General features: G+C 48.6%; 1 protein-coding gene across 1 annotated transcript in view; it reads right to left on the reverse strand.

Moving 5' to 3' along the window:
- Positions 1-1902: 1902 nt before the first annotated feature.
- Positions 1903-24690, reverse strand: part of LOC129707527 (peroxidasin-like) — a 96918-nt gene continuing 74130 nt past the window's right edge. Inside the window, exons 15-24 of the mRNA XM_055652644.1 lie at positions 21941-22049; positions 21085-21242; positions 19892-20012; positions 17516-18907; positions 14808-14942; positions 12969-13177; positions 8820-8943; positions 6421-6508; positions 4213-4326; positions 1903-2133 (exon numbers count right to left, since the gene is read on the reverse strand). Coding sequence (XP_055508619.1) covers positions 2035-2133; positions 4213-4326; positions 6421-6508; positions 8820-8943; positions 12969-13177; positions 14808-14942; positions 17516-18907; positions 19892-20012; positions 21085-21242; positions 21941-22049 — 2549 coding nt within the window. The 3' untranslated portion in view covers positions 1903-2034. The remainder of the gene's footprint in view (positions 2134-4212; positions 4327-6420; positions 6509-8819; positions 8944-12968; positions 13178-14807; positions 14943-17515; positions 18908-19891; positions 20013-21084; positions 21243-21940; positions 22050-24690) is intronic.

The following is a 24690-nucleotide window of genomic DNA, read 5'->3' on the forward strand; positions in this document are numbered from 1 at the left end:
GTAAGGCAGCAACTTTACCTCTGCGCCACCGTGCCGACCTCTGTTTTTCTTCCCACAGATGCAGACTGACCTGCGGAGTATTTCCAGCGCTTTCTGCTTTCATTTTCTATTGTCTATCAAAGCGTCCAAACTGAACAATGCACAGTCACGGCACAGGCCTGTGTCTGCAATATACTTCAGGGGGGTCGGGATTAAGCAGGTTGAATATACTTAGTCTATTCCACAAAAATGGTTCCACATCCTCTAAAAAAAATATTACTGGCAAAAGTTAGCAGTTTTTCAACGTAACCCTGATGTAACAAGTTGTACCATCCGCGATATACAGTAATTTACTGAAACATTAGGACTGAATACAATATAACAGTGTATATACAACACAACAAAAGTCCCAACAAAAATGGTACAAAGTACAAAATTCAAGATGTAATGTCTTACTGATTAAAGTCTAAATATTTAGCACCATGAGAATTAGAGAAACCATTTGTTTTGAGGTATGTGTGGAGTTTCTTGAACCTAATATAGAAGAAAATAACTTTGGTGTTTACAAAGTTCCTGATGTGATATTCACGGTAAAAAAAGGAAGATGGTTCTTTAAAACAGTGCATATTGTAACCAGCGAATATATGAGGAGAAAGCAATTGGATCAATCAGGTTCAGTCTTAAGGGGCTGTCCCACTTGGGTGTCATTTGCGTGTCACGTAAATTTCTAGGGCGCTGCGCAACTACCTACGTCTCACCACATGCCATGCACGCGTAATGCACGCCATGCACGCAACGCGTAGTTGATGTAGTGTAAATGACATGCAAATGACGCCCACGTGGGGCAGGCCCTTTATAGTCTGCTGGGAGTGAATACTGAGTGGACCAGGTCTCTGGTATTGGGGTTATAGTGAGACAGAGGGAGAGATGAAACGAAAAGACACAAAGACTGGATTAACTCAGCGAGTCAGGCAGCATCTGTGGAGAACACGGATAGGTGACGTTTCACAGAGTGCTGGAGTAACTTAGCGGGTCAGGCAGCATTTGGGGAGAACTATAATAGGTGACGTTTCACAGAGTGCTGGAGTAACTCAGCAGGTCAGGCAGCATCTGTGGAGAACATGGATAGGTGACGTTTCACAGAGTGCTGGAGTAACTCAGCGGGTGCAGCAGCATCTATGGAGCTAAGGAAATAGGTAACGTTTCGGGCCGAAACCATTCCGGGTTTCGGCCCGAAACGTTGCCTATTTCCAGAAGGGTTTCGGCCCGAAACGTTGCCTATTTCCTTCGCTCCACAGATGCTGCTGCACCATAACTCAGCGGGCCAGGCAGCATCTGTGGAGAACATGGATAGGTGACGTTTCACAGAGTGCTGGAGTAACTCAGCGGGTCAGGCAGCATCTGTGGAGAACATGGATAGCTGACGTTTCGGGTCGGGACCCTTGTTCAGACTGATTGTGGTGGGGTGGGGGAAGGAAGCTGGGAGAGAGGAGGGGGCAGGACATTTTTTTAAAAATAAGTATATTTTGAAGGCAGAGATGACCAGATTCTTGATTAGTACGGGTGATGGGGGGGAAGGCAGGAGAATGGGGTTGAGAGGGAAAGATAGATCAGCCATGATTGAATGGCGAAAGAGACTTGATGGGCCGAATGGCCTAATTCTCCTCCTGGAACCTATGAACCAGAACAAAGCCTGGTGAGTGACAGGTGGATACAGGTAGTGAGGTGGTGGTGGGGGGGAGGGGTGTTGATGGGCAGATGATTGGACAAAGGCCAGAGATGGAAAGACAAACGCTGCATGATAAGGCTTGAAGAGGTGCGAATTGTGAAGCCAGAGGAAGGAATGTAGGTGGTAGGGGGGGGAAGTGGGTGCGAGTCCAGGTGAGGCACAGGGACGAGGGGGGGGGGGGGGGGGGGGGGGGGGGGGGGGGGGGGGGGGGGGACATAGGGATAAAAACTGTGACAATAACACAGAACAATTCAAATAGTCCTGGATGTAATCAGTGCCTGTGTGATATAATCAGCTGATTATACTCCTTTGGTTTTTGATGGCCGTCACTCTCCCTCACAGTCTGGGCAACATTTGCCTTGTCTCGTCACTGGGTTTCTGCAGTTCTGAGGGCAGCTCAGCATCACACATGTGGTCTCTGCATCCTGTAGGTAACAAACATGAGGTGAGCTTAATGTCAGGTTACATAGAAATTAGAAAATAGGTGCAGGAGTAAGCCATTCAGCCCTGCACCGCCATTCAATATGATCATGGCTGATCATCCAACTCAGTATCCCGTACCTGCCTTCTCTCCATACCCTCTGATCCCTTTAGCCACAAGGGCCACATCTAACTCCCTCTTAAATATAGCCAATGAACTGTGGCCTCAACTACCCTCTGTGGCAGAGAATTCCAGAGATTCACCACTCTCTGTGTGAAAAAAGTTTTCCTCATCTCGGTCCTAAAAGATTTCCCCCTTATCCTTAAACTATGACCCCTTGTTCTGGACTTCCCCAACATCGGGAACAATCTTCCTGCATCTAGCCTGTCCAACCCCTTAAGAATTTTGTAAGTTTCTATAAGATCTCCCCTCAATCTTCTAAATTCTAGCGAGTACAAACCAAGTCTATCCAGTCTTTCTTCATATGAAAGTCCTGACATCCCAGGAATCAGTCTGGTGAACCTTCTCTGTACTCCCTCCATGGCAAGAATGTCTTTCCTCAGATTAGGAGACCAAAACTGTACACAATACTCCAGGTGTGGTCTCACCAAGACCCTGTACAACTGCAGTAGAACCTCCCTGCTCCTATACTCAAATCCACTTATCCACTTTGGTTGCAAGAACAGGAAGGCAGATTATTATCTAAATGGTGTCAATTTGGGAAAAAGTTCAACGGTATCTATGGGTCCTTGTTCATCAGTCAATGAAAGCAGCATGCAGGTAGAACAGGCAGTGATGAAAGCGAATGGCATGTTGGCCTTCATAACAAGAGGAGTTGAGTAGAGGAACAAAGAGGTCCATCTGCAGTTGTACAGGGCCCTAGTGAGACCACTCCTGGAGTATTGTGTGCCGTTTTGGTCCCCTAATTTGAGGAAGGACATCCTTGCTATTGAGGGAGTGCAGTGTAGGTTTACAAGGTTAATTCCCGGGATGGCGGGACTGTCATATGCTGAGAGAATGGAGTGGGGGAATCTGAAATATTAATTAAAAAATGTTGGAAATGCCCAGCAGGTCAGGCAGCACCTGTGGAGAAACAAAACTGAGCCAATATTTCAGGTCAAAAAGCAAGACACAGTGAACTAACTGCAGATGGTGGTTTACAAACTTTTACTTGCCAGGTTTTGCCCCGACCCACCTCTTCTAGAGAGCAAACAGATGGTAAGATTCAGCGCTGAACTCAAAGTAGACATAAGGAATGGCAGATGCTGGTTAATACAAAAAAAGACGCAGAGTGCTGGAGTAACTGAACAGGTCAGGCCAGCATCTCAGGAGAACATGTTTAGGTGACGTCTCTGTCAGGTTCCTTCTGCAGTTGTGCAGAGCCCTAGTGAGACCACACCTGGAGTATTGTGTGCAGTTTTGGTCCCCTAATTTGAGGATGGACATTCTTGCTATTGAGGGAGCCCAGCGTAGGTTTACAAGGTTAATTCTCGGGATGGTGGGACTGTCATATGCTGAGAGAATGGAGCGGCTGGGCATGTATACTCTGGAGTTTAAAAGGATGAGAGGGGATCTTATTGAAACGTATAAGATTCTTAAGGGTTTGGACACATTAGAGGCAGGAAACATGTTCCCAATGATTCAAGAGATTCAATTTAATTGTCATTTGGACCCCTTGAGGTCCAAACGAAATGCCGTTTCTGCAGCCATACATTACAAACAAATAGACCCAAGACACAACATAATTTACATTCCCAATGTTGGGGGAGTCCAGAACCAGGGGTCATGGTGCGAAGGAATATGCAACGTTTCGGGTCGAGACCCTTCTTCAGGCTGATGATTATTCTGATGTTTTATGACTCGGTGTCAATAACACTTTATACAGTCGGCAGGGCTGGAATGGGCCGAAGGGTCAGTTTCCACGCTGTGTGAGTTTTTCTCCCCACCTCCCCCCCCCCCCACAATTCTCAGTTTGAGAGTGTGCGGTTAGAGGCATTCGATTCAACGAGGAATATTCCCGCGCCCGACTGTTTCTTGGTGAAGTTTCCAGCCGTTCCACAGCGTCCAGACTTAGATGACCTACCTGACAGTGACACTCCGTACAAGGGTCTCTCTCCCAATGTTCTCCTTCCCCTCGCACCTTCCCATTCTTGTCCACGCAGCCCGTCACCTTCAAGCGAGCTTCAAGCATCTCTACCTATTTATCAAAACAAAAGTTCCAAAACTGACACTAAAATAACCACGCAGATTTTTCTCTCCTTTCCAGAAAGAACAGTTTTCTTTGAGTTCCATAAACCACATTATTACTCATTAATTTGGTAAATATTATATATATAGAGCTATGACAAATATAGGAAGTTAGCCACGGTGGTGCAGCGGGTAGAGCTGCTGCCTCACAGCGCCAGAGACCCAGGTTTAATCCTGACCTCGGGTGCTGCCGGCGTGGAGTTTGCATGTTCTCCCCGCGACCGCGTGGGTTTCCTCCGGGTACTCCGGTTTCCTCCCACATCCCAGGGACGTGCGGGCTTGTAGGTTAATCTACAAACTGAAAACTGAAAGTGGGATAACAAAGAACTAGTGTGTGTGAACGGGCGATCGATAGCCAGCCTGGGCTCGGTGGGCCGAAGGGCCTGTTTCCGTGCTGCATCTCTAAACCAAACTAAACTAAAACCGTGGAAGTTACTGCACAAGTTCGGGAGGAAAAATGGCTGCAGGACAACAATAACAAATATTAATTCATTATAATAGGAACATTTTTTGAAATAGTCACCGCTAGTGACTCACAGCAGAGTTTATTTGGTTTGCAGGTTAATTGGCCTCTGTAAATTGTCGCGAATATGTAGGGAGTGGACTTCTTTAAGAGACTGGGACAAAGCAACAACTTCATTTGATGGTGTTGGCATGGAAAGTTAGTGAAGCAAGTAACATACACTAGGCCCCACGGTGGACCACTAGGGTGGCACGGTGGTGCAGCGGTAGAGTTGCTACCTCACCATAACTTTTGACATCCTTTGGACAGGCCCATAAGGTTGTCAGAAGTTATGGTGAGAAAGCAGAGGAATGGGGTTGAGAGGGAAAGATAGATCAGCCTTGACTGAATAATGGAGAAGACTCATAGAAACATAGAAACATAGAAATTAGGTGCAGGAGTAGGCCATTCGGCCCTTCGAGCCTGCACCGCCATTCAATATGATCATGGCTGATCATCCAACTCAGTATCCCGTACCTGCCATCTCTCCATACCCTCTGATCCCCTTAGCCACAAGGGGCCACATCTAACTCCCTCTTAAATATAGCCAATGAACTGGCCTCAACTACCCTCTGTGGCAGAGAGTTCCAGAGATTCACCACTCTCTGTGTGAAAAAAAGTTCTTCTCATCTCGGTTTTAAAGGATTTCCCCCTGATCCTTAAGCTGTGACCCCTTGTCCTGGACTTCCCTAACATCGGGAACAATCTTCCTGCATCTAGCCTGTCCAACCCCTTAAGAATTTTGTAAGTTTCTATAAGATCCCCTCTCAATCTCCTAAATTCTAGAGCGTATAAACCAAGTCTAACCAGTCTTTCTTCATAAGACAGTCCTGACATCCCAGGAATCAGTCTGGTGAACCGTCTCTGCACTCCCTCTATGGCAATAATGTCCTTCCTCAGATTTGGAGACCAAAACTGTACGCAATGGGTTGAATGTTCCCATCCTGCTCCCATACCTTATGAGCTTATGAAGTTGGCTGATGCAATACAGAATGGAAACAGCTACGATTCTAAATTCAATGTGAAAACTGCAGTTGTATCGGGCTCTGGTGAGACCACATCTGGAGTATTGTGTACAGTTTTGGTCTCCTAAACTGAGGAAGGACATCCTTGTGATTGAGGCAGTGCAGCGTAGAAAAATGTTCCCAATGTTGGGCGAGTCCACAACCAGGGGCCACAGTCTTAGAATGAAGGGGAGGCCATTTAAGACTGAGGTGAGGAAAAACTTTTTCACCAGGAGAGTTGTGAATTTGTGGAATTCCCTGCCTCAGAGGGCAGTGGAGGCCAAATGACTGGATGGATTTAAGAGAGAGTTAGATAGAGCTCTAGGGGCTAGTGGAGTCAAGGGATATGGGGAGAAGACAGGGACGGGTTATTGACTGGTGACGATCAGCCACGATCGGAATGAATGGCGGTGCTGGCTCGAAGGGCCGAATGGCCTCCTCCTGCACCTATTTTCTATGTTAACTATTTTAAGATCTTGCAGGTGACATCGGAACGGTGATGTGGCTGCAAAATATCTGAAGTAGTTATTATCTTTACCTTTCTCCTTAGGTTTTCCAGTTCATCTCCACAATTATCAGCCCGGATAGAGGAGGAATTGGAAATCTTTTCCTGGAGTTCTCCACCTCTAGAGGAAATATACATCATCCCTTAAAAGCTGACAATTTATCAAATCGTTCCATCAACATTGGAGGTTTGCAAGGGAGCGTTCTCAGCCCCTTAGACTACACCTTGCACACGGTGGCGCAGTGGCAGATTTGCTTCCTAACAGCGCCCGAGACCTGGGTTCAATCTTGACTATGGGTTTTGTCTGTACGGAGTTTGTGTGGGTTTTCTCTGGGTGCTCCGGTTTCTTCCCACATTCCAAAAACGTGCAGGCTTGTTGGTTGTTTAAGAAGGAACTGCAGATGCTGGAAAATCGAAGGTAGACAAAAAATGCTGGAGAAACTCAGCGGGTGAGGCAGCATCTGTGAAGCGAAGGAAATAGGCCACTATTCAGGTCGAGACCCTTGTTCAGTCTGAAGAAGGGTTTCGTCCCAAAACGTTGCCTATTTCCTTAGTCACCCGTAGTCAGGATTGAATCCCGGGTCTCTGGTGTTGTAAAGGGCTTGTCCCATAAGCATGTGACTCCATGCGGCAAGCGCGACCTAACGTGGTCGCTTGAGCCGTACGGCCTCGCGGGGCCGGTCCCACTTCGATCGCTGGAGCCGTATGCAGTTGTGACCGTGTTCAAAAATTCCGCGCGGCAACGGCCTGCCGGCCCGCAGCCGCCTCGACGCCGTACGCACCGCCTCGACGGGCATACGCAACGTCTCGACGCCGTACGTCACGCGCGAATTTCCCGCGGACTTCGCTCGAACTTCACGTCACTCACTCGACCTCCGCGCAGCCCCCGCTTCCGGTTTGGTCGCACTTGCCGCATGCAGGTCACATTCTCGTGGGACAAGCCCTTAAAGCAGCAACTCTACCACTGCACCAACCTAAGTTCTTAGGCTCAAATTCCCCCAACAATCTATCCGGGACCAACCATAGCAAAACTACGGCCAAGAAAACCAACCAAAGCCCTTCCACCTCGGAAGGCTAAAGATGTCCGGCAAGTCTCCAACGATGTTTAACTTGCATTGCTATTATCAGCTTGTAATTATTGCAATGCTTTGTCATTAGGAAATGAGCAAAGAAGGAACATTTCTAGCAAGTTAATGAAAGATATTACCCTGCACAAAATATGCAGAAAAGTTCATTTAAAACTTCCCGAAAGTTAAAATGTAATTGGTCTGTTTTTTAAATGATCTGAAGAAACAAGAATGTACAAAGTAAAGCGTTAATATTAAGGCAGGTCTTGCCATTAATCAAAGTGCTTTGCGTTTTAAGATTATAAATGGCAAAGGATTATTCACTTCAGTGTATTAAGCAGGCACTTACATGCAAAGGTGGGTGTGTTAATTTCAATGCCACAGCACCTGAGAAGCCACATTTTGTGGAAAGAATAAGGGGCCACGTCCTTCTTGTGAAATGCTGGAAAAATCGAATGTAGACAAAAAATGCTGGAGAAACTCAGCGGGTGAGGCAGCATCTATGGAGCGAAGGAATAGACGACCCGAAACGTCACCTCTTCCTTCTCTCCATAGATGCTGCCTCACCCGCTGAGTTTCTCCAGCATTTGTTGTATGTCCGGCCAGTTTGGATAGCATGCTTTTCGCTGTACCTCGGCACATGTGACATTAATAAATCTATAGGCAATAGGTGCAGGAGTAGGCCATTCGGCCCTTCGAGCCAGCACCGCCATTCAATGTGATCATGGCTGATCATCCCCAATCAGGACGCAATATTCTCCCCATATCCCCTGACTCCGCTATCTTTAAGAGCCCTACCAAGCTCGCTCTTGAAAGAGGGAGCCATCTAAACCTAAACCTCTTACTGGACAAAAGAATAGAAGACCACACACAATCAGTGCACAAGAGTTGCCATGTTGCCAGTACCCACTTGTTCATAGGTTATAGGAGCAGAATAAGGCCACTCAGCCCATCAAGTCTACTGCACCGTTCAAACGTGGCTGCTCTATCTTTTCCCTCTCAACCTCATTCTCCTCCCCATAACCCCTGACACTAATCAAGAATGCCAATCTCCGCCTTAAAAACACCCATTGACTTTGTCTCCACAGCCTTCTGTGGGAATGAATCCCACAGATTCACCACCCTCTGACTAAAGAAATTCCTCCTCATCTCCTTCCTGAAGGGACGTATTTTTTATTCTGAGGCTGTGGCCTCTGGTCCGATTTTCTTTGCCCCTCAACCCCATTCCCCTGCCTTCTCCCCGTAAACCCCCTGAAATCTTTTTGTCACCTCTTCAAGAAAAATGCTTGTACTGATCTTATTTGAAAAAAAGATAAGCGTAGATTTTTTTCCGTTGCTCAACCAGAGAATGTACATCTCGTTTACCTCTCTCTTAGTCGTGGCTCCTGCTTCTGATGTGCGTCTGTAGCCTCTGGAAAACTGTATTCTTCTGACCGCTTGGCGTGGAACCTTTGTGAGAGCGTGTTGAATTGTCCACGGTTTGCGCAGTCTGGACGAAGAAAAAATATTTCACCACGTTATAAGTTTATATAAGTGGTGGGGACAGAATTAGGCCATTCGGCCTATCAAGTCCATTCCACCATTCAATCATGGCTGATCATGGCTGATGGATAGACTTGGTTTATACTCTCTAGAATTTAGGAGATTGAGAGGGGATCTTATAGAAACTTACAAAATTCTTAAGGGGGTTGGAAAGGCTAGATGTAGGAAGATTGTTCCCGATGTTAGGGAAGTCCAGGACAAGGGGTCACAGCTTAAGGATAAGGGGGAAATCCTTTAAAACCGAGATGAGAAGAATTTTTTTCACACAGAGAGTGGTGAATCTCTGGAACTCTCTGCCACAGAGGGTAGTTGAGGCCAGTTCATTGGCTATATTTAAGAGGGAGTTAGATGTGGCCCTTGTGGCTAAGGGGATCAGGGGGTATGGAGAGAAGGCAGGTACAGGATACCGAGTTGGATGATCAGCCATGATCATATTGAATGGCGGTGCAGGCTCGAAGGGCCGAATGGCCTACTCCTGCACCTAATTTCTATGTTTCTATGTTTCTATCTATCTCTCCCTCCTAATGGGCCTGTCCCACTGTACGAGCTAATTCAAGAGTTCTCCCGAGTTTCCCCCCCGATTCGAACTCGGAGAATTACGGTAATGGCCGCTCTAAGGTACTCGGGGCTCTCGTGGACATTTTTTCACAGCGCTGAAAAAACATCACGAGTTTCCGTGTTTCCCGAGTACCTGCCATTAGTGTTACGAGCCGCTACGGGACGTCCCCGAGCTCAGACGTACCCGCTACGTACATTCTACATACTTACCACGAGTTTAATATTTTTAAAACTCGGGAGAGCTCTTGAATTACCTCGTACAGTGGGACAGCCCCTTTAACGCCATTGCCCTGCCTTCTCCCCATAAACTCTGACACGCGTGCAAAATGGAACTGCGCTCACGTCTATTTCTGCGGGGGTCTTTGTGGGGGGGGGGGGGGGGGGGGGGGGGGGAGATGGTTTGGGTTTTTTTTTTAAAGTTTTTATTTAATTTCAAATTTTTTTTAAACCAAAAATAATTGAATCAATAATATTTACGGTGCTAAATAAATCAACACAAAACCCATAATACAAGACAAACAAATATACTAAATAGACACCTGTACTATGAACGATATGACCATCCTCTGGCCATACTAGCCTGAACACGCCCGATCCCGTCTGAAGCTAAGCAGGCTCAGGCCTGGTCAGCACTTGGATGGGAGACCGCTTGGGAACACCAGGTGCCTCCCCCCCCAACACATCAGTCTGAAGAAGGGTCTCGACCCGAAACGTCCCCTATCCCTCCGCTCCTCAGATGCTGCCCCACCCGCTGAGTTTCTCCAGCAATTTTGAAATACCTTCACCATCCTTATGGGGCTGACCCACTGTACGAGCTCATTCAAGAGTTCTCCCGAGTTTCCCCCGATTCGAACTCGGAGAATTACGGTAATATCCGCTCGTAGGTACTCGGGGCTCTCGTGGACATTTTTCAACATGTTGAAAAATCTTCATGAGCTTACCGCGTTTCCCGAGTACCTGCCGTTAGCGTTACGAGCCGCTAAGAGACGCCCCGAGCTCCGACGTACCCGCTACGTTCAATTTACGTGCTTACCACGAGTTTGATTTTTTTTTTTAAACTCGGGAGAATTAGGTCGTACTGTGGGACAGCCTCATTACACGTCTATTTCTGTTCTCGCCACTAGATGGGAGCAGATATGTCCCACACGTGCAGCCAATGTGCCAATTGGCTCCATCCACAATGCCAGAGAACAGCTGATACCTTGTCCAACATCACGTGAACACTGGAATCTGGGAATTGTAGCTCGACACAATTTAATACATGTCAGGCCAATATTTATTCTATAGTGTAATCAACTCGGACATTCCTTCAACTTATTCTATTAAAGTTATAAATACGCCTTGGTAGCGTGACTCTGTCAGCGCCGAGTCTGAACATAAAGGAAAACCTTATATTCACTAAAACGTACGATCTCTCGCCCTGTACAGTTGGGAAATGCTCACAGCTCAGACGGGCAGTTATTGTCCTTTCTAGTAGGTGTTACTCCGAATGATCAGAGCATTTTAACCATAAGCAAGAAATCAGTCCCTTTGGTCCACTTTGCTCACACCGACCAACATGTCCCATCTACACAGGTCCCACCTGCCTGCATTTGGCCCACATCCCTTTAAACCCATCACACACATGACACACACAGACACACACAGACACACAACACACACACACACACACGCACACACACGCACACACAGACACACACACACACAGACACACACACACACACAACACACACACGCCACACACACGACACACACACACACACACACACACACACAGACACACGCACACACACGCCACACACACCACACACATACATGACACACACACACACACAGACACACACACACACACGACACACACACACGACACACACACACACACTGGGGCAGACTTTGTCAATGCTTTTGCCCAAAGATCCTACAGCGAGCAATATAGATCACTCGACGAAAAAGACATAGTACGGTCATGGGCAGATTCATGGGTAATTTTCGGCCCCATTTCCGTAACCGGCTTCCGTCTCTGCACCAAAGATCCCATAGCGGAGCAAAGATACTAGTGCGGAGACGGAAGCCGGTTAGGGAAACATCCTCGTAAAAATAAAAGTTATTTGGTAAAAATCATTTTCATAATTATAATTTATTAACGCAAACTGTTCCCCCACAACGTTGATTACACTGCGAGTCGGGTTGGGTCGGGTTACTGAAATGGATGAAAAAAAGGCCCACATTCCGCTCCGTTGCGTACTACACGTCAGCCCATTGCATTTAGCAGGAGTGGTCTATCTTGCTCCGCTATAGGATCTTTGCTTTTGCCTTCCCCTCTCTGGCCTTTGTCCGTTTTCCAATGATACACATCCTCGCCAGTATCCAACTATCACTTTCTCCTGCCTCACATCTCCCCTGACTCAATGGCGCAGCGGTAGAGTTGCTGCCTCACAGCACCAGAGACCTGCGTTCGATCCTGACTGTGGGTGCTGTCTGCACGGAGTCTGTACGTTCTCCCAGTGACTGTGTGGGTTTTCTCCGGGTGCTCTGGTTTCCTCCCACATTCCAAAGACGTACAGGCTTGTAGGTAAACTGACTTCAGTAAAAACAATTGTAGATTGTCCCTAGTGTGTAGGATAGTCCATGGGAACAGGGTGGTTGCTGGTGGGCACAGACCCCGTGGGCTGAAGGTCCAGTTTCTGTGCTGTATCTCTAAAACATCTCTAAAGTCTAAACTCAGGGGGACACTGCCTGATCTGCTGAGTTTTTAAGAAGATGCTGAAAAATCGAAGGTAGACAAAAATGCTGGAGAAACTCAGCGGGTGCAGCAGCATCTATGGAGCGAAGGAAATAGGCAACGTTTCGGGCCAAAACACTTCTTTAGACTGAGTTGCTCCAGCACTTTGTATTTATCTTTGGTATAAACCAGCATCTGCAGTTCCTTCCCACACACACACAGTTGATATTGTTCATTTAATTTAGTTTAGTTTGGAGATACAGAGCGGAAACAGGCCCTTCGGCCCACCGAGTCCACACTGACCAGCGACCCCCGCACATTAACACTACCCCACACACACTAGGGGTGATTTTTACATTTGCACCAAGCCAATTAACCTACAAACCTGTGCGTCTTTGTGGGGTGGAAACAGATGATCTCAGGGAAAACCCACGCAGGTCACGGGCAGGCAGCACCCGTAGTCGGGATGGAACCCGGGTCTCCGGCGTTGTGAGGCAGCAACTGGGGTGGAAGATTGCAACCTTCGCGTGGTCCGCCCTGTTTCGACTAATGCAATCAACTCGACGTGCACAAACGGAAGATCAAACAGAACAAGTTGCCCAACAACTTTAGGCTGTGCACGCCACACGAAAGAAGAAGAAGGCAGCAACTCTCCCGGCCCCGTCACCGTGCCGCTATTTGCCGCCGCTTACCTTCGCAGCAGTCCTGCCACATCCGCAGGTCGATCCCCGGGATTTCCCCGCAGTTGAGGAAGCCCTGAGGATAATGTGCCACCTTGAAGACGTCAGGCTGCACCTGCTGAATGTGGTCACTATTGTCACAGATGACTCGTGCGAGCGAGGCTTGTTTCACCTGAGTTACCTGCGCTGGGCTGAACACTCCTGGGTTTTCATACCAGAATCTGTACAAATGGAAAAAGTCATCTCAACGATTCTCCTAAGGCATGAAGATTACAGCCTGTCCCAAATGGCCGATTTTTTTAGACAACTACCGCAAAATTTTCAAAAAGTCGAAAAATTTTCGGCAACAGTGGCAACAATTTTTGCTATTGTAGGTTGTGGCCACATGTCTGTCGTGGGTGAATTCCATTGAAACTTGTCCCTGGTAGTTGCCTAAAGAGTCGCCTAAGTGGGACAGGCCCTTAAGAGTCATGAAGTCATACAGCGTGGAAACAGGCCCTTCAGATCATGAGAGGGATAGATCGGGAAGAGGCACAGAGTCTCTCGCCCAGAGTAGAGGAATCGAGAACCAGAGCACATAGGTTCAAGGTGAAGGGGAAAAGATTGAATAGCAATCCGAGGGGCAACTTTTTTGTTTACACAAAGGGTGACGGATTTATGGAACGAGCTGCCAGAGGAGGTAGGCAAGGCAGGTACTCAGAACACGGTATTTAAAAATCATTTAGACATGTACATGGATAGGACAGGCTAGAGGGATATGGGCCAAATGCACGCGGGTGGGACTAGTGCAGATGGAGTATGTTGGTCAGCATGGGCAAGTTGGGCCTGATTCCAACTTGTATGACTCTGTGAACTTAACTTGACATTGACAAGGGTTAATAAAATTCCATATCTTGCAAAAATGTTTCCAAATATTAATAGAGATATTTTCATTTAAAAAAGTGGTTTGGACTCTAGACTTTATTTTAGACTTTAGAGATACAGCGATGGCCCTTCGGCCCACCGAGTCTGTGCCAACCAGCGATCACCCCCATATACTAGCACTATCCTACACACTGGGGACAAGTTACAATTTTACTGAAACCAATTAACCTATGTCATAGAAACATAGAAAATAGGTGCAGGAGTAGAGGCCATTTGGCCCTTCGAGCCAGCACCACCATTCAATATGATCATGGCTGATCATCCAAAATCAGAACCCCGTTCCAGCTTTTTGGACAAGGACTGCACAAGCTCAATGCAGGAAAAATGTTCCCAATGTTGGGCGAGTCCAGAACCAGGGCCCACAGTCTAAGAATGAAGGGGAGGCCATTTAATTCTGAGATGAGAAAAAACCTTTTTCACCCCGAGAGTTGTGAATTTGTGGAATTCTCTGCCATAGAAAGGAGTAGAGGCCAATTCACTGGATGAAGTTAGATAGAGCTCCAGGAGCTAGTGGAATCAATGGATCTGGGGAGAAGGCAGGCACGGGTTACTGATTGTAGATGATCAGCCATGATCACAATGAATGGCGATGCTGGCTCGAAGGGCCAAATGGCCTTCTCCTGCACCTACTTTCTATGTTTCTATGTTTCCCCTTATCCCTCGATTCCTTTAGCCCTAAGAGCTAAGTGTCTTTGGGAGTGTGGGAAGAAACCTGAGCACCCAGAGAAAACCCACACAGGTCAAGGGGGGAATGTACAAACTTTGAACAGACAGTGCCCTTTGTCAGGATCGAACCCGGGTCTCTGGCGCTGTGAGGCAGCACCTCGACCGCTGCGCCACTGTGTGGTCAGCTTCACGGCACTTCGATGTAAACAACATTCTTTCTCAGATAAATCCCACGGCAGAACGCGCCACGTGTTTAGTTACCTGTCTCCATCCCGTAGTCGACGGAACTGTGTCGTGAGCAGGCAGAGTAATGTCGGGCCCACCCTCGTGCCAGGGATCAAATCTTCCACCATCAGCGCCGGCCACAGGTCTATGTTCCGCGGAGTGCCGTACAACCTGAATCAACGGCAAGGCTCATCACTAGGTCCAATTAATCAGTCAGCATGAAACACTCAAAAAAAACAATCTCAAATGATCACTATTGAAAGATAATGCAAGACAATGCTGGCACTCGATTTTTTCACACAGAGAGTGGTGAATCTCTGGAACTCTCTGCCACAGAGGGTAGTTGAGGCCAGTTCATTGGCTATATTTAAGAGGGAGTTAGATGTGGCCCTTGTGGCTAAGGGGATCAGGGGGTATGGAGAGAAGGCAGGTACGGGATACTGAGTTGGATGATCAGCCATGATCATATTGAATGGCGGTGCAGGCTCGAAGGGCCGAATGGCCTACTCCTGCACCTAATTTCTATGTTTCTATGTTTCTATGTTTCGATGCCGAACTGTTATTTCGAGAAACTATCTCCAAAAACATTTTGAAGTGTAGGAAGGAACCTGCAGTAGTGTGTGTACAGTTTTGGTCCCCTAATTTGAGGAAGGACATTCTTGCTATTGATGGAGTGCAGCGTAGGTTTACAAGGTTAATTCCCAGTTTGGCAGGACTGTCATATGCTGAGAGAATGGAGCGGCTGTGCTTGTACACCATGGAGTTCAGAAGGATGAGAGGGAACCTTATTGAAACATATAAGATCGTTAAGGGTTTGGACACGCTAGAGGCAGGAAACATGTTCCCGATGTTGAGGGAGTCCAGAACCAGGGGCCACAGTTTAAGAATAAGGAGTAAGCCATTTAGAACGGAGACGAGGAAACACTTTTTCTCACAGAGAGTTGTGAGTCTGTGGAATTCTCTGCCTCTGAGGGCGGTGGAGGCAGGTTCTCTGGATACTTTCAAGAGAGAGCTAGATAGGGCTCTTAAAGACAGTGGAGTCAGGGGATATGGGGAGAAGGCAGGAACGGGGTACTGATAGGGGATGATCAGCCATGATCACATTGAACGGCAGTGCTGGCTCGAAGGGCCGAATGGCCTACTCCTGCACCTATTGTCTATTGCTGATTGCTGGCTTATACTGAGGATGGGGTGGGAGATTGCAACCTTCACCTGGTCCACCCTGTTTCGATGAATGCAATCAACCTGGCGCACACAAACAGAAGATCAAACAGAACAGGTTTTACTTACAACTTTAGGCTGTGCCTGCCATACACAAGAAGAAGAAGGTATTGAAGATAGACACAAAATGCTGGAGTAACTCAGCAGGTCAGGAAGCATCTCTGGAGAAAAGGAATGGGCGACGTTTCGGGGGGGGGGGGGGGGGGGGGGGGGGGGGGGGGGGGGGGGGTTCCCGACTTCAGATTGTAGAAGGGTTCCGAGCCGAAACCTCACCCGACCCTTTGAAGTATTTTGGCAACTGAGGTAGAGCCACTCGTGATACCTAGCTGCTGAAATGTTGTACAGGTACTTGAGAGGCTGCCGAATATCACAACAATTTGACTGCAGGTTCAATGATTTGAAAGTGAGCTTTTTGAGAAATCTAACTTAGGACAAAACAACAACTCAAGGTCTTTTATACCAGACAACAGGGTGAAGCAAACTAGAAGGGCAATGTTTGAAAATTGCTCTTGCTGTTGAGGGAGTGCAGCGTAGGTTCACGCGGTTAGTTCCCAGGATGGCGGGACTGACATGTGATGAAAGAATGGAGCAACTGGGCTTGTATTCACTGGAATTTAGAAGGATGAGAGGGGTTCTTATAGAAACACATGAAATATTTAAGGGATTGGACACACTAGATGCAGGAAACATGTTCCCGATGTTTGGGGAGTCCAGAACAAGGGGCCACAGTTTAAGAATCAGCTTGTTTCCACACTGTGCGACTCTCTGATAAGAGAAAAGCTGAGCGATATTTGTTTCTATCGACAATAGACAATAGGTGCAGGAGTAGGCCATTCGGCCCTTCGAGCCAGCACTGCCATTCAATGTGATCATGGTTGATCATCCACAATCAGTACCCCTTTCCTGCCTTCTCCCCATATCCCTTGACTCCACTATCTTTAAGAGCCCTATCTAGCTCTCGCTTGAAAGTATCCAGAGAACCGGCCTCCACCATCCTCCCCAGGCAGAGAATTCCACAGACTCACCACTCTCTGTGTGAAAAAGTGTTTCCTCGTCTCCGTTCTAAATGGCTTACTCCTTATTCTTAAACTGTGGTCCCTGGTTCTGGACTTCCCCAACATTGGGAACATGTTTCCCGCCTCTAGTGTGTCCAAACCCTTAATAATCTTATATGTTTCAATGAGACTTCCTCTCATCCTTCTAAACTCCAGAGTGTACAAGCCCAGCTGATCCATTCTCTCAGCATATGACAGTCCCGCCATTCCGGGGATTAACCTGGTGAATGTAGACAAAAATGCTGGAGAAACTCAACGGGTGCAGCAGCATCTATGGAGCGAAGGAAATAGGTGACGTTTCGGGTCGAGACCCTTCTTCAGACTGATGATGAACCTGGTGAACCTACGCTGCACTCCCTCAATAGCAAGAACTGAGTAAGTCCTCCCTCCACCACCTCCAGTTTAAATTCCGTTTGGAATATTTTGGAGGACCAAGAACCAAGAACCTTCTAGGCAATCTCTGCTTACCTTTCCAGCTTTTTCCGAATCTCCGGGTTCTTGATCTCGTTCTTCAGGTCCTCGAAGTGGTGGGCGGAGGTGAGGTTGCAGAAGACCCTGTAGTCATTGTAGGGGGGTATGCCGTGGTCCCGGCCGCGCTGGATGTTCATGGCAGCCAGGTCCAGGGACACGGCGTGGACCATGGAGAAGAGTTTCTCCGTCAGCTCCAGGGTGAGGAGTTCGGTGGGGACCCTCATCTTCCCGGCCACCCCGAAGAGACCCCGGAGGAGCGGGTCTATCCCTCCCTCCTGGATGAGCCTGAAGGGCGAGAAGAAAGCCTTGTGCAGCGGCAGGTGGCCCTGGGGGATGGCCTGGAAGGTCTCGTTGAGCCGGTAGAGGATGGGGTTGACCAGGGTGTGGCCGAAGCGGAAGGCGGCCGTGGCGAAGGCGTTGACGATGCCGGCGTTGACATTGGGGTTGTATCCCCTATAATCACCCAGGACTTTCATGCCAACATCTCCCAGGATCTTGGCCAGCCAGTGCTGGTAGGTGATGTGCTGCATTTGTGCGGCCACTATCTTGCGAGCTTCGTGGTAGATGGTGTCCCCGTCCCAGTGTGGGTTGAGGGTCAGGAGTCGGCCGGCGATGCGGTTATGTTCACGGAACCACAGCGTGTGCAGGGCGGTCAGGGCGACGTGCTCGTTGGAGCGGTGGTCCCCGGCCAGGAAGCATGGGATGGCGCTCTGGTTGGTGTCCCTCATACACTCGGTGGGTGGGCCGGCGGCGAAGGGCAGCAGTCGCTTCTGGCCCGATCCCGGGACCTCCTGGCCGGACTTGAGGAGACCCCGACTCCCCCCGAGGTCCCTCAGCTCCCTGGACTCCGCCTCGGTGCTGCCGTACACGTTGCTGGCGTCCACGTACGAGGTGAGGCGGTTGATCTGCTCCCGGGGGTAGACCGAGTCCATCAGCAGCGAGGTCATGCCGCTTCCACACACGGGGCTGGAGCGCACGAAGAACATGCAGCGGCCGCTCCTCACCCGCGGGTCATCGGCCGGGACAAGGATGGGGAAGCAAGGGGGGTCATCGGTACAGGAGCGGTGGCAGGGCTGGCCGTCCGAGAAGCGGGACATGCTGAGGGCGCCCACAGTCAGGTCCAGGTCGTGGTCCACAAACTGGCCCCACTGCATCAACAGGTGAGTGTACTGGCCGTCGGGGGTGGTGGACTCAGTCCCCACCATGGTGGTGGACACCAGGCGTGGCAGGGGCAGGGGCAGGGGCCGCCTGATGTCCTCCCCGCTCAACACAGAGCCTCTGGGGAGGTTGAAACCATTCTCGTACACTGGCTTCAGCAGCCTTTGGAAAGCAATGAGCGATGCCCCCCACATTGGGTGCTGAAGGTTGTTGCAGGTGCCATCGTGAGTCCTGTAGGTACACACAGAGACACACACATAAAACAAAACTCAGTGGCTCAGGCAGCATCTCTGGAGACAATAGACAATAGACAATAGGAGCAGCGGTAGGCCAATCGGCCCTTCGAGCCAGCACCGACATTCTCTGCCTCAGAGGGCAGTGGAGGCGGGTTCTCTGAATGCTTTCAAGAGAGAGCTGGATAGAAACATAGAAAATAGGTGCAGGAGGAGGCCATTCGGCCCTGCACCGCCATTCAATATGATCATGGCTGATCATCCAACTCAGTGTCCGTATACCTGCCTTCTCTCCATACCCCCTGATCCCTTTAGCCACAAGGGCCACATCTAACTCCCTCTTAAATATAGCCAATGAACTGGCCTCAAAATAGGGCCAAAATTAGGGCTCTTAAAAATAGCGGAGTCAGGGGATATGGAGAGAAGGCAGGATCGGGGTACTGATTGGGGGTGATCATTTAAGACTGAGGTGAGAAAAAAACGTTTTCACCCAGAGAGTTGTGAATTTGTGGAATTCCCTGCCACAGAGGGCAGTGGAGGCCAAATCACTGGATAGATTTAAGAGAGAGTTCGATAGAGCTCTAGGGGCCAGTGGAATCGGGGGATATGGGGAGAAGGCAGGCACGGGTTCAGATTCAGATTCAGATTTTAATTGTCATTGTCAGTGTACAGTACAGAGACAACGAAATGCATTTAGCATCTCCCTCGAAGAGCGACATAGCAAACGATTTGAATAAATAATAATAAGTGTCCGGGGGGGTGGTGATTGGCAGTCACCGAGGTACGTTATTGATAGGGGACGATCAGCCATGATCACAATGAATGGAGGTGCTGGCTCGAAGGGCCGAAGGGCCGAATGGCCTCCTCCTGCACCTATTTTCTATGCTTCTACAAAGTGTTTGGCGAGCGGGAGATGGTGTGGGACGGGACGGACTGAGCAGAGGCGTTCAGCGACTCTGCGCTTGGTCTCGCTGATATTTACCTGTACTTGTTGTGGAAGCAGATGTTGTCGCAGGCCGGCGAGCGCCTGTGCGTCTTGCAGCCAGAGATGTTGGCGATCATGTTCAGATACCGCGGCGAGACCAGGTCATTGTAACGATAACCTGGAGGCAAGATGTTATAAACAACGTCAGAAACAGCGGCAGTCACTCAGCACAGACTGAGATCAGAAACATGGAAAGCAGACACCAGGTGAAACATAGAAACACAGAAAATAGGTGCAGGAGTAGAGGCCATTCGGCCCTTCGAGCCAGCACCGCCATTCAATATGATCATGGCTGATCATCCAACTCAGTATCCTGTACCTGCCTTCTCTCCATACCTCCTGATCCCTTTAGCCACAAGGGCCACATCTAACTCACTCTTAAATATAGCCAATGAACTGGCCTCGACTACCTTCTGCAAACACCAGGAACAGCTTCTTCCTTACAGCCATCAGGCTATTAAACATGCCAACATGCAAACTCTGGACAATAACAGCTTAATGCATGTTATAGAAACATAGAAACATAGACAATAGGTGCAGGAGTAGGCCATTCGGCCCTTCGAGCCTGCACCGCCATTCAATATGATCATGGCTGATCATCCAACTCAGTACCCCGTTCCTCCCTTCTCCCCATATCTCTTGACTCCGCTATCTTTAAGAGCCCTATCTAACTCTCTCTTGAAAGCATCCAGAGAATCGGTCTCCACTGCCCTCTGAGGCAGAGAATTCCACAGATTCACAACTCTCTGGGTGAAAAAGTTTTTCCTCATCTCTGTTCTAAACTCATTCTGTTCTAATATCATTCGTAACCGTCACTGTATGTCGTTACTTGGGGGCAGAGCACCAAGGCAAATTCCTTGTATGTGAATACTTGGCCAATAAATTTACTTACATGGCTTACCCTTTATTCTTAAACTGTCGCCCCTGGTTCTGGACTCCCCCAACATCGGGAACATGTTTCCTGCCTCTAGCGTGTCCAATCCCTTAATAATCTTATGTGTTTCAATGAGATACCCTCTCATCCTTCTAAATTCCAGAGTGTACAAGCCCAGTCGCTCCATTCTTTCAGCTTATGACAGTCCCGCCAACCCGGGAATGTCCTTCCTCAAATTTGGAGACCAAAACTGCACACAATGCTCCAGGTGTGGTCTCACCAGGGCTATTTTAGTACGAACGGCGTTGTCACGTACTTGTGTTGTTCAGGTTGACGGTCAGGCCTTGTTGAACGTGCTCCTGGATCAGCTGGAGAGTCCGCTCAAAGATCTCGCCCGCTCGCGCCGCTTCCACCGTGTATGGGTCACGTGGGTAACGGAATAAGGCCAGCAGGTCGTTTGGGGTGCGTGGATTCCTGTCAAACACAAGGCCGCGATTATATTACCAACACTGAATTCCCCAAACCCCAGTTGGAGCCGGCAGATCCGTTGCCGTAGCCGACCTCCGAGACCGTCTTAGCGTGCTGGGGGGTGGGGGGGCAAAATCGACCCATTGACCTGAGGAGGTCAAGATCGGCCGCCCCACCCGTCCTAGGAACCACATTTTTGGGGGGGGGGGGGGGGGGGGGGGGGGGGGGGGAGGAGATTTCAAGCGCGCTTGTAATTTTGGATGGATTAAAGGAGGTGCCGGAAAATCGGTGGTGGAACTCTAATATCCTAAACTCCTAAACCATATTCAATTTTGACATTTCCAGATAACCGACCCTCCACAGCTGAGGGGGGCAGGAGGTGGGGGGGAGGGGGGATTTCTATCTGCGGGATTCCAAGAACTCTCCCGAGTTTGCCCCGATTCGAACTCGGAGATTTACGGTAACGGCCACTCGTCGGTATTCAGGGCTCTCGTGGACATTTTTCATCACGTTGAAAAATCTTCACGAGTCTTCCCGTGCTTACCTGCGGTTAGCGCTAAGAGACGTCCCCGAGCTCCGACGTACCCGCTACGTTCATTCTCCGTGCTTACCACGAGTTTTAAAAAACTCGGGAGAGCTCTTGGAATGAACTCGCACCGTGGGACTGGGCTAAAAGAGGGATTTAAAGATTGTTGCAAACTTACTTGCTGAACAGGTCCCTTCGTGTTGAATTAATTGCACTGTCAATGCTATTAATAGCTTCCTGTAGGGATTCCTCAACGAATGTATCGCCAGTCCGCCTGCCTTCCAGTGCTGGAAAATAAATTTAAAACACATACATTTGTTTCTTAATACGAGCAGCAAACCATCACAGTTAACAAACTCCCCACCAACGAAGGGATCGATAATAGGCGCTTCCTCAGAAAGGCAGCCAGCATCACCAGAGACCCGCACTGCCCTGGCCACTCGCCCATTCAGTTTATGTGTACCGAGGTACAGTGAAAAGCTTTTTGTTGCGTGCTAACCAGTCAGCGGAATGACATTAAATGATTACAAACGAGCCATTTACAGTGTATAGATACATGATAAGGGAATGGAGTTTTAGTGCAAGGTTATTAATCTGGTTATTAATAACCCATTTTCTGTTATTTGCACTTTATCAGTTTATTTATTCATGTGTGTATATATTTATATCATGGTATATGGACACACTGATCTGTTTTGTAGTAAATGCCTACTATGTTCTGTGTGGTGAAGCAAAGCAAGAATGTTATTGTCCTATACAGGGACACATGACAATAAACTCACTTGAACTTGAAGGTAAAGCCAGTAAAGTCCGATCAATGAGTCAGAGGGACACAAGTTATAGGAGTAGAATTAGGCCATTCGGCCCATCAAGTCTACTCCACCATTCAATCAAGGCTGATCTCTGCCTACTTAGCCCATTTTCCTGCCTTCTCCCCATAACCCTCGACGCCCGTTCTAATCAAGAATTTTTCTATCTCTGCCTTAAAAATATCCACTGACATGGCCTCCACAGCCCTCTGGTGGCAATGAGTTCCACAGATTAACTACCCTCTGAATAAAGAAGTTCCTCCTCACCTCCTTTCTACAAGAGTTCCCTTTAATCCAAAATGGGACACCAAAGAGGTGGATAGATTTTACACCTGCCTTCGGTACTAGAAGGTACAGGAGCTTGAAAACCGTGACCACCAGGTTCAGGAACCGTGGCCACCAGGTTCAGGAACAGCTTCATCCCAACAACTATCAGGCTCTTGAACACGGCAAGCACCAACTAATCCTCGATCGACGTAGTGTTGTGGTCGCCGTATGTCATGATCAGTCCTCGTTTTATTTTGCACTATATTGGGGCTCATTATTTATTGAACTATTTTTCTTATTTATTTATTATATTATCTATTGGACACTGTGTTTACAAACTTGTTGTGCTACAGCGACGGGTGCCAGGGTGGCACAGTGGCGCAGCGGGTAGAGCTGCTGCCTCACAGCGCCAGAGACCCCGGTTCGATCCTGACCTCAGGCACTGTTTGTGCGTGGAGTTTGCACGCTCTCCCTGTGACCGCGTGGGTTTCCTCCAGGTGCTCAGGCTTCCTCCCACATCCCAAAGACGTGCGGGTTTGTAGGTTAATTGGCCCTGTGTAAATTGTACCTGGTACATTGATTGCCCTTTAAGAATAATGGGTAAAACGGAGACGATGAAACACTTTTTCTCACAGAGAGTTGTGAGTCTGTGGAATTCTCTGCCTCAGAGGGCGGTGGAGGCTGGTTCTCTGGATATTTTCAAGAGAGAGCTGGATAGGGCACTTAAAGATAGCGGAGTCAGGGTATATGGGGAGGAGGCAGGAACGGGGTACTGATTGGGGACGATCAGCCATGATCACATTGAATGGCGGTGTGCTGGCACGAAGGGCCGAATGGCCTACTCCTGCTCCTATTGTCTATTGTAGGGAGTGGATGAGAAAGTGTAGAACTAGTGTGAACGGGTGATCAATGTACAGCATGGACTCGGTGGGTCGAAGGGCCTGTTTCCGTGCTGTATCTTAAAAATAAACTAAGCAAGAGTATAACTGTGTGGGAAGAAACTACAGATGATGTTTTACACCGAATACAGACACAAGACGCCGGAGGGACAGTGGGACAAGCAGCACTCAGTGGGACAGGCAGCATCTCTGCACAGAAGGGATGGGTCGGAACCCTTCTTCAATCTGAAAAAGGTTTCCTACCTGAAACGTCACCCATTCCTTCTCTCCAGAGATGATGTCTGTCCCGCTGGGTTACTCCAGCATCTTGTGTCTATCTTAAGAATGTAATTGTTTTGTATCAATGTCATTTACAGTGTATGGATATAAGGAATAACGTTTCACGGCCATGAAAAGCCAGTAAAGTCCGGTCAGTGTTCAAGAAGGAACTGCAGATGCTGGAAAAATTGAAGGTGGACAAAAATGCTGGAGAAACTCAGCGGGTGAGGCAGCATCTATGGAGCGAAGGAAATAGGCAACGTTTCGGGCCGAAACCCAAAGGGTTTCGACCCGAAACGTTACCTATTTCCTTTGGGTTTCGGCCCGAAACGTTGCCTATTTCCTTTGGGTTTCGGCCCGAAACGTTGCCTATTTCCTTTGGGTTTCGGCCCGAAACGTTGCCTATTTCCTTTGGGTTTCGGCCCGAAACGTTGCCTATTTCCTTCGCTCCATAGATGCTGCCTCACCCGCTGAGTTTCCCCAAAGTCTGATCAATGCCAGTCCGAGGGTCACAAGTTGACACCGCCGAATCTTGAGGAAGGACATCATCACCACCACAATGCCACACAACAGATGGATTGGGAAAGTAACTGCAGATGCTGGTTTAAATCGAAGGCAGGCACAAAATGCTGGAGTAACTCAGCGGAGCCAGGCAGCGCCTCTGGACAGAAGGAATGGGTGACGTTCTGAAGAAC

Source organism: Leucoraja erinacea, chromosome 21, assembly GCF_028641065.1.
Source record: "Leucoraja erinacea ecotype New England chromosome 21, Leri_hhj_1, whole genome shotgun sequence".
NCBI lineage: Eukaryota > Metazoa > Chordata > Chondrichthyes > Rajiformes > Rajidae > Leucoraja > Leucoraja erinaceus.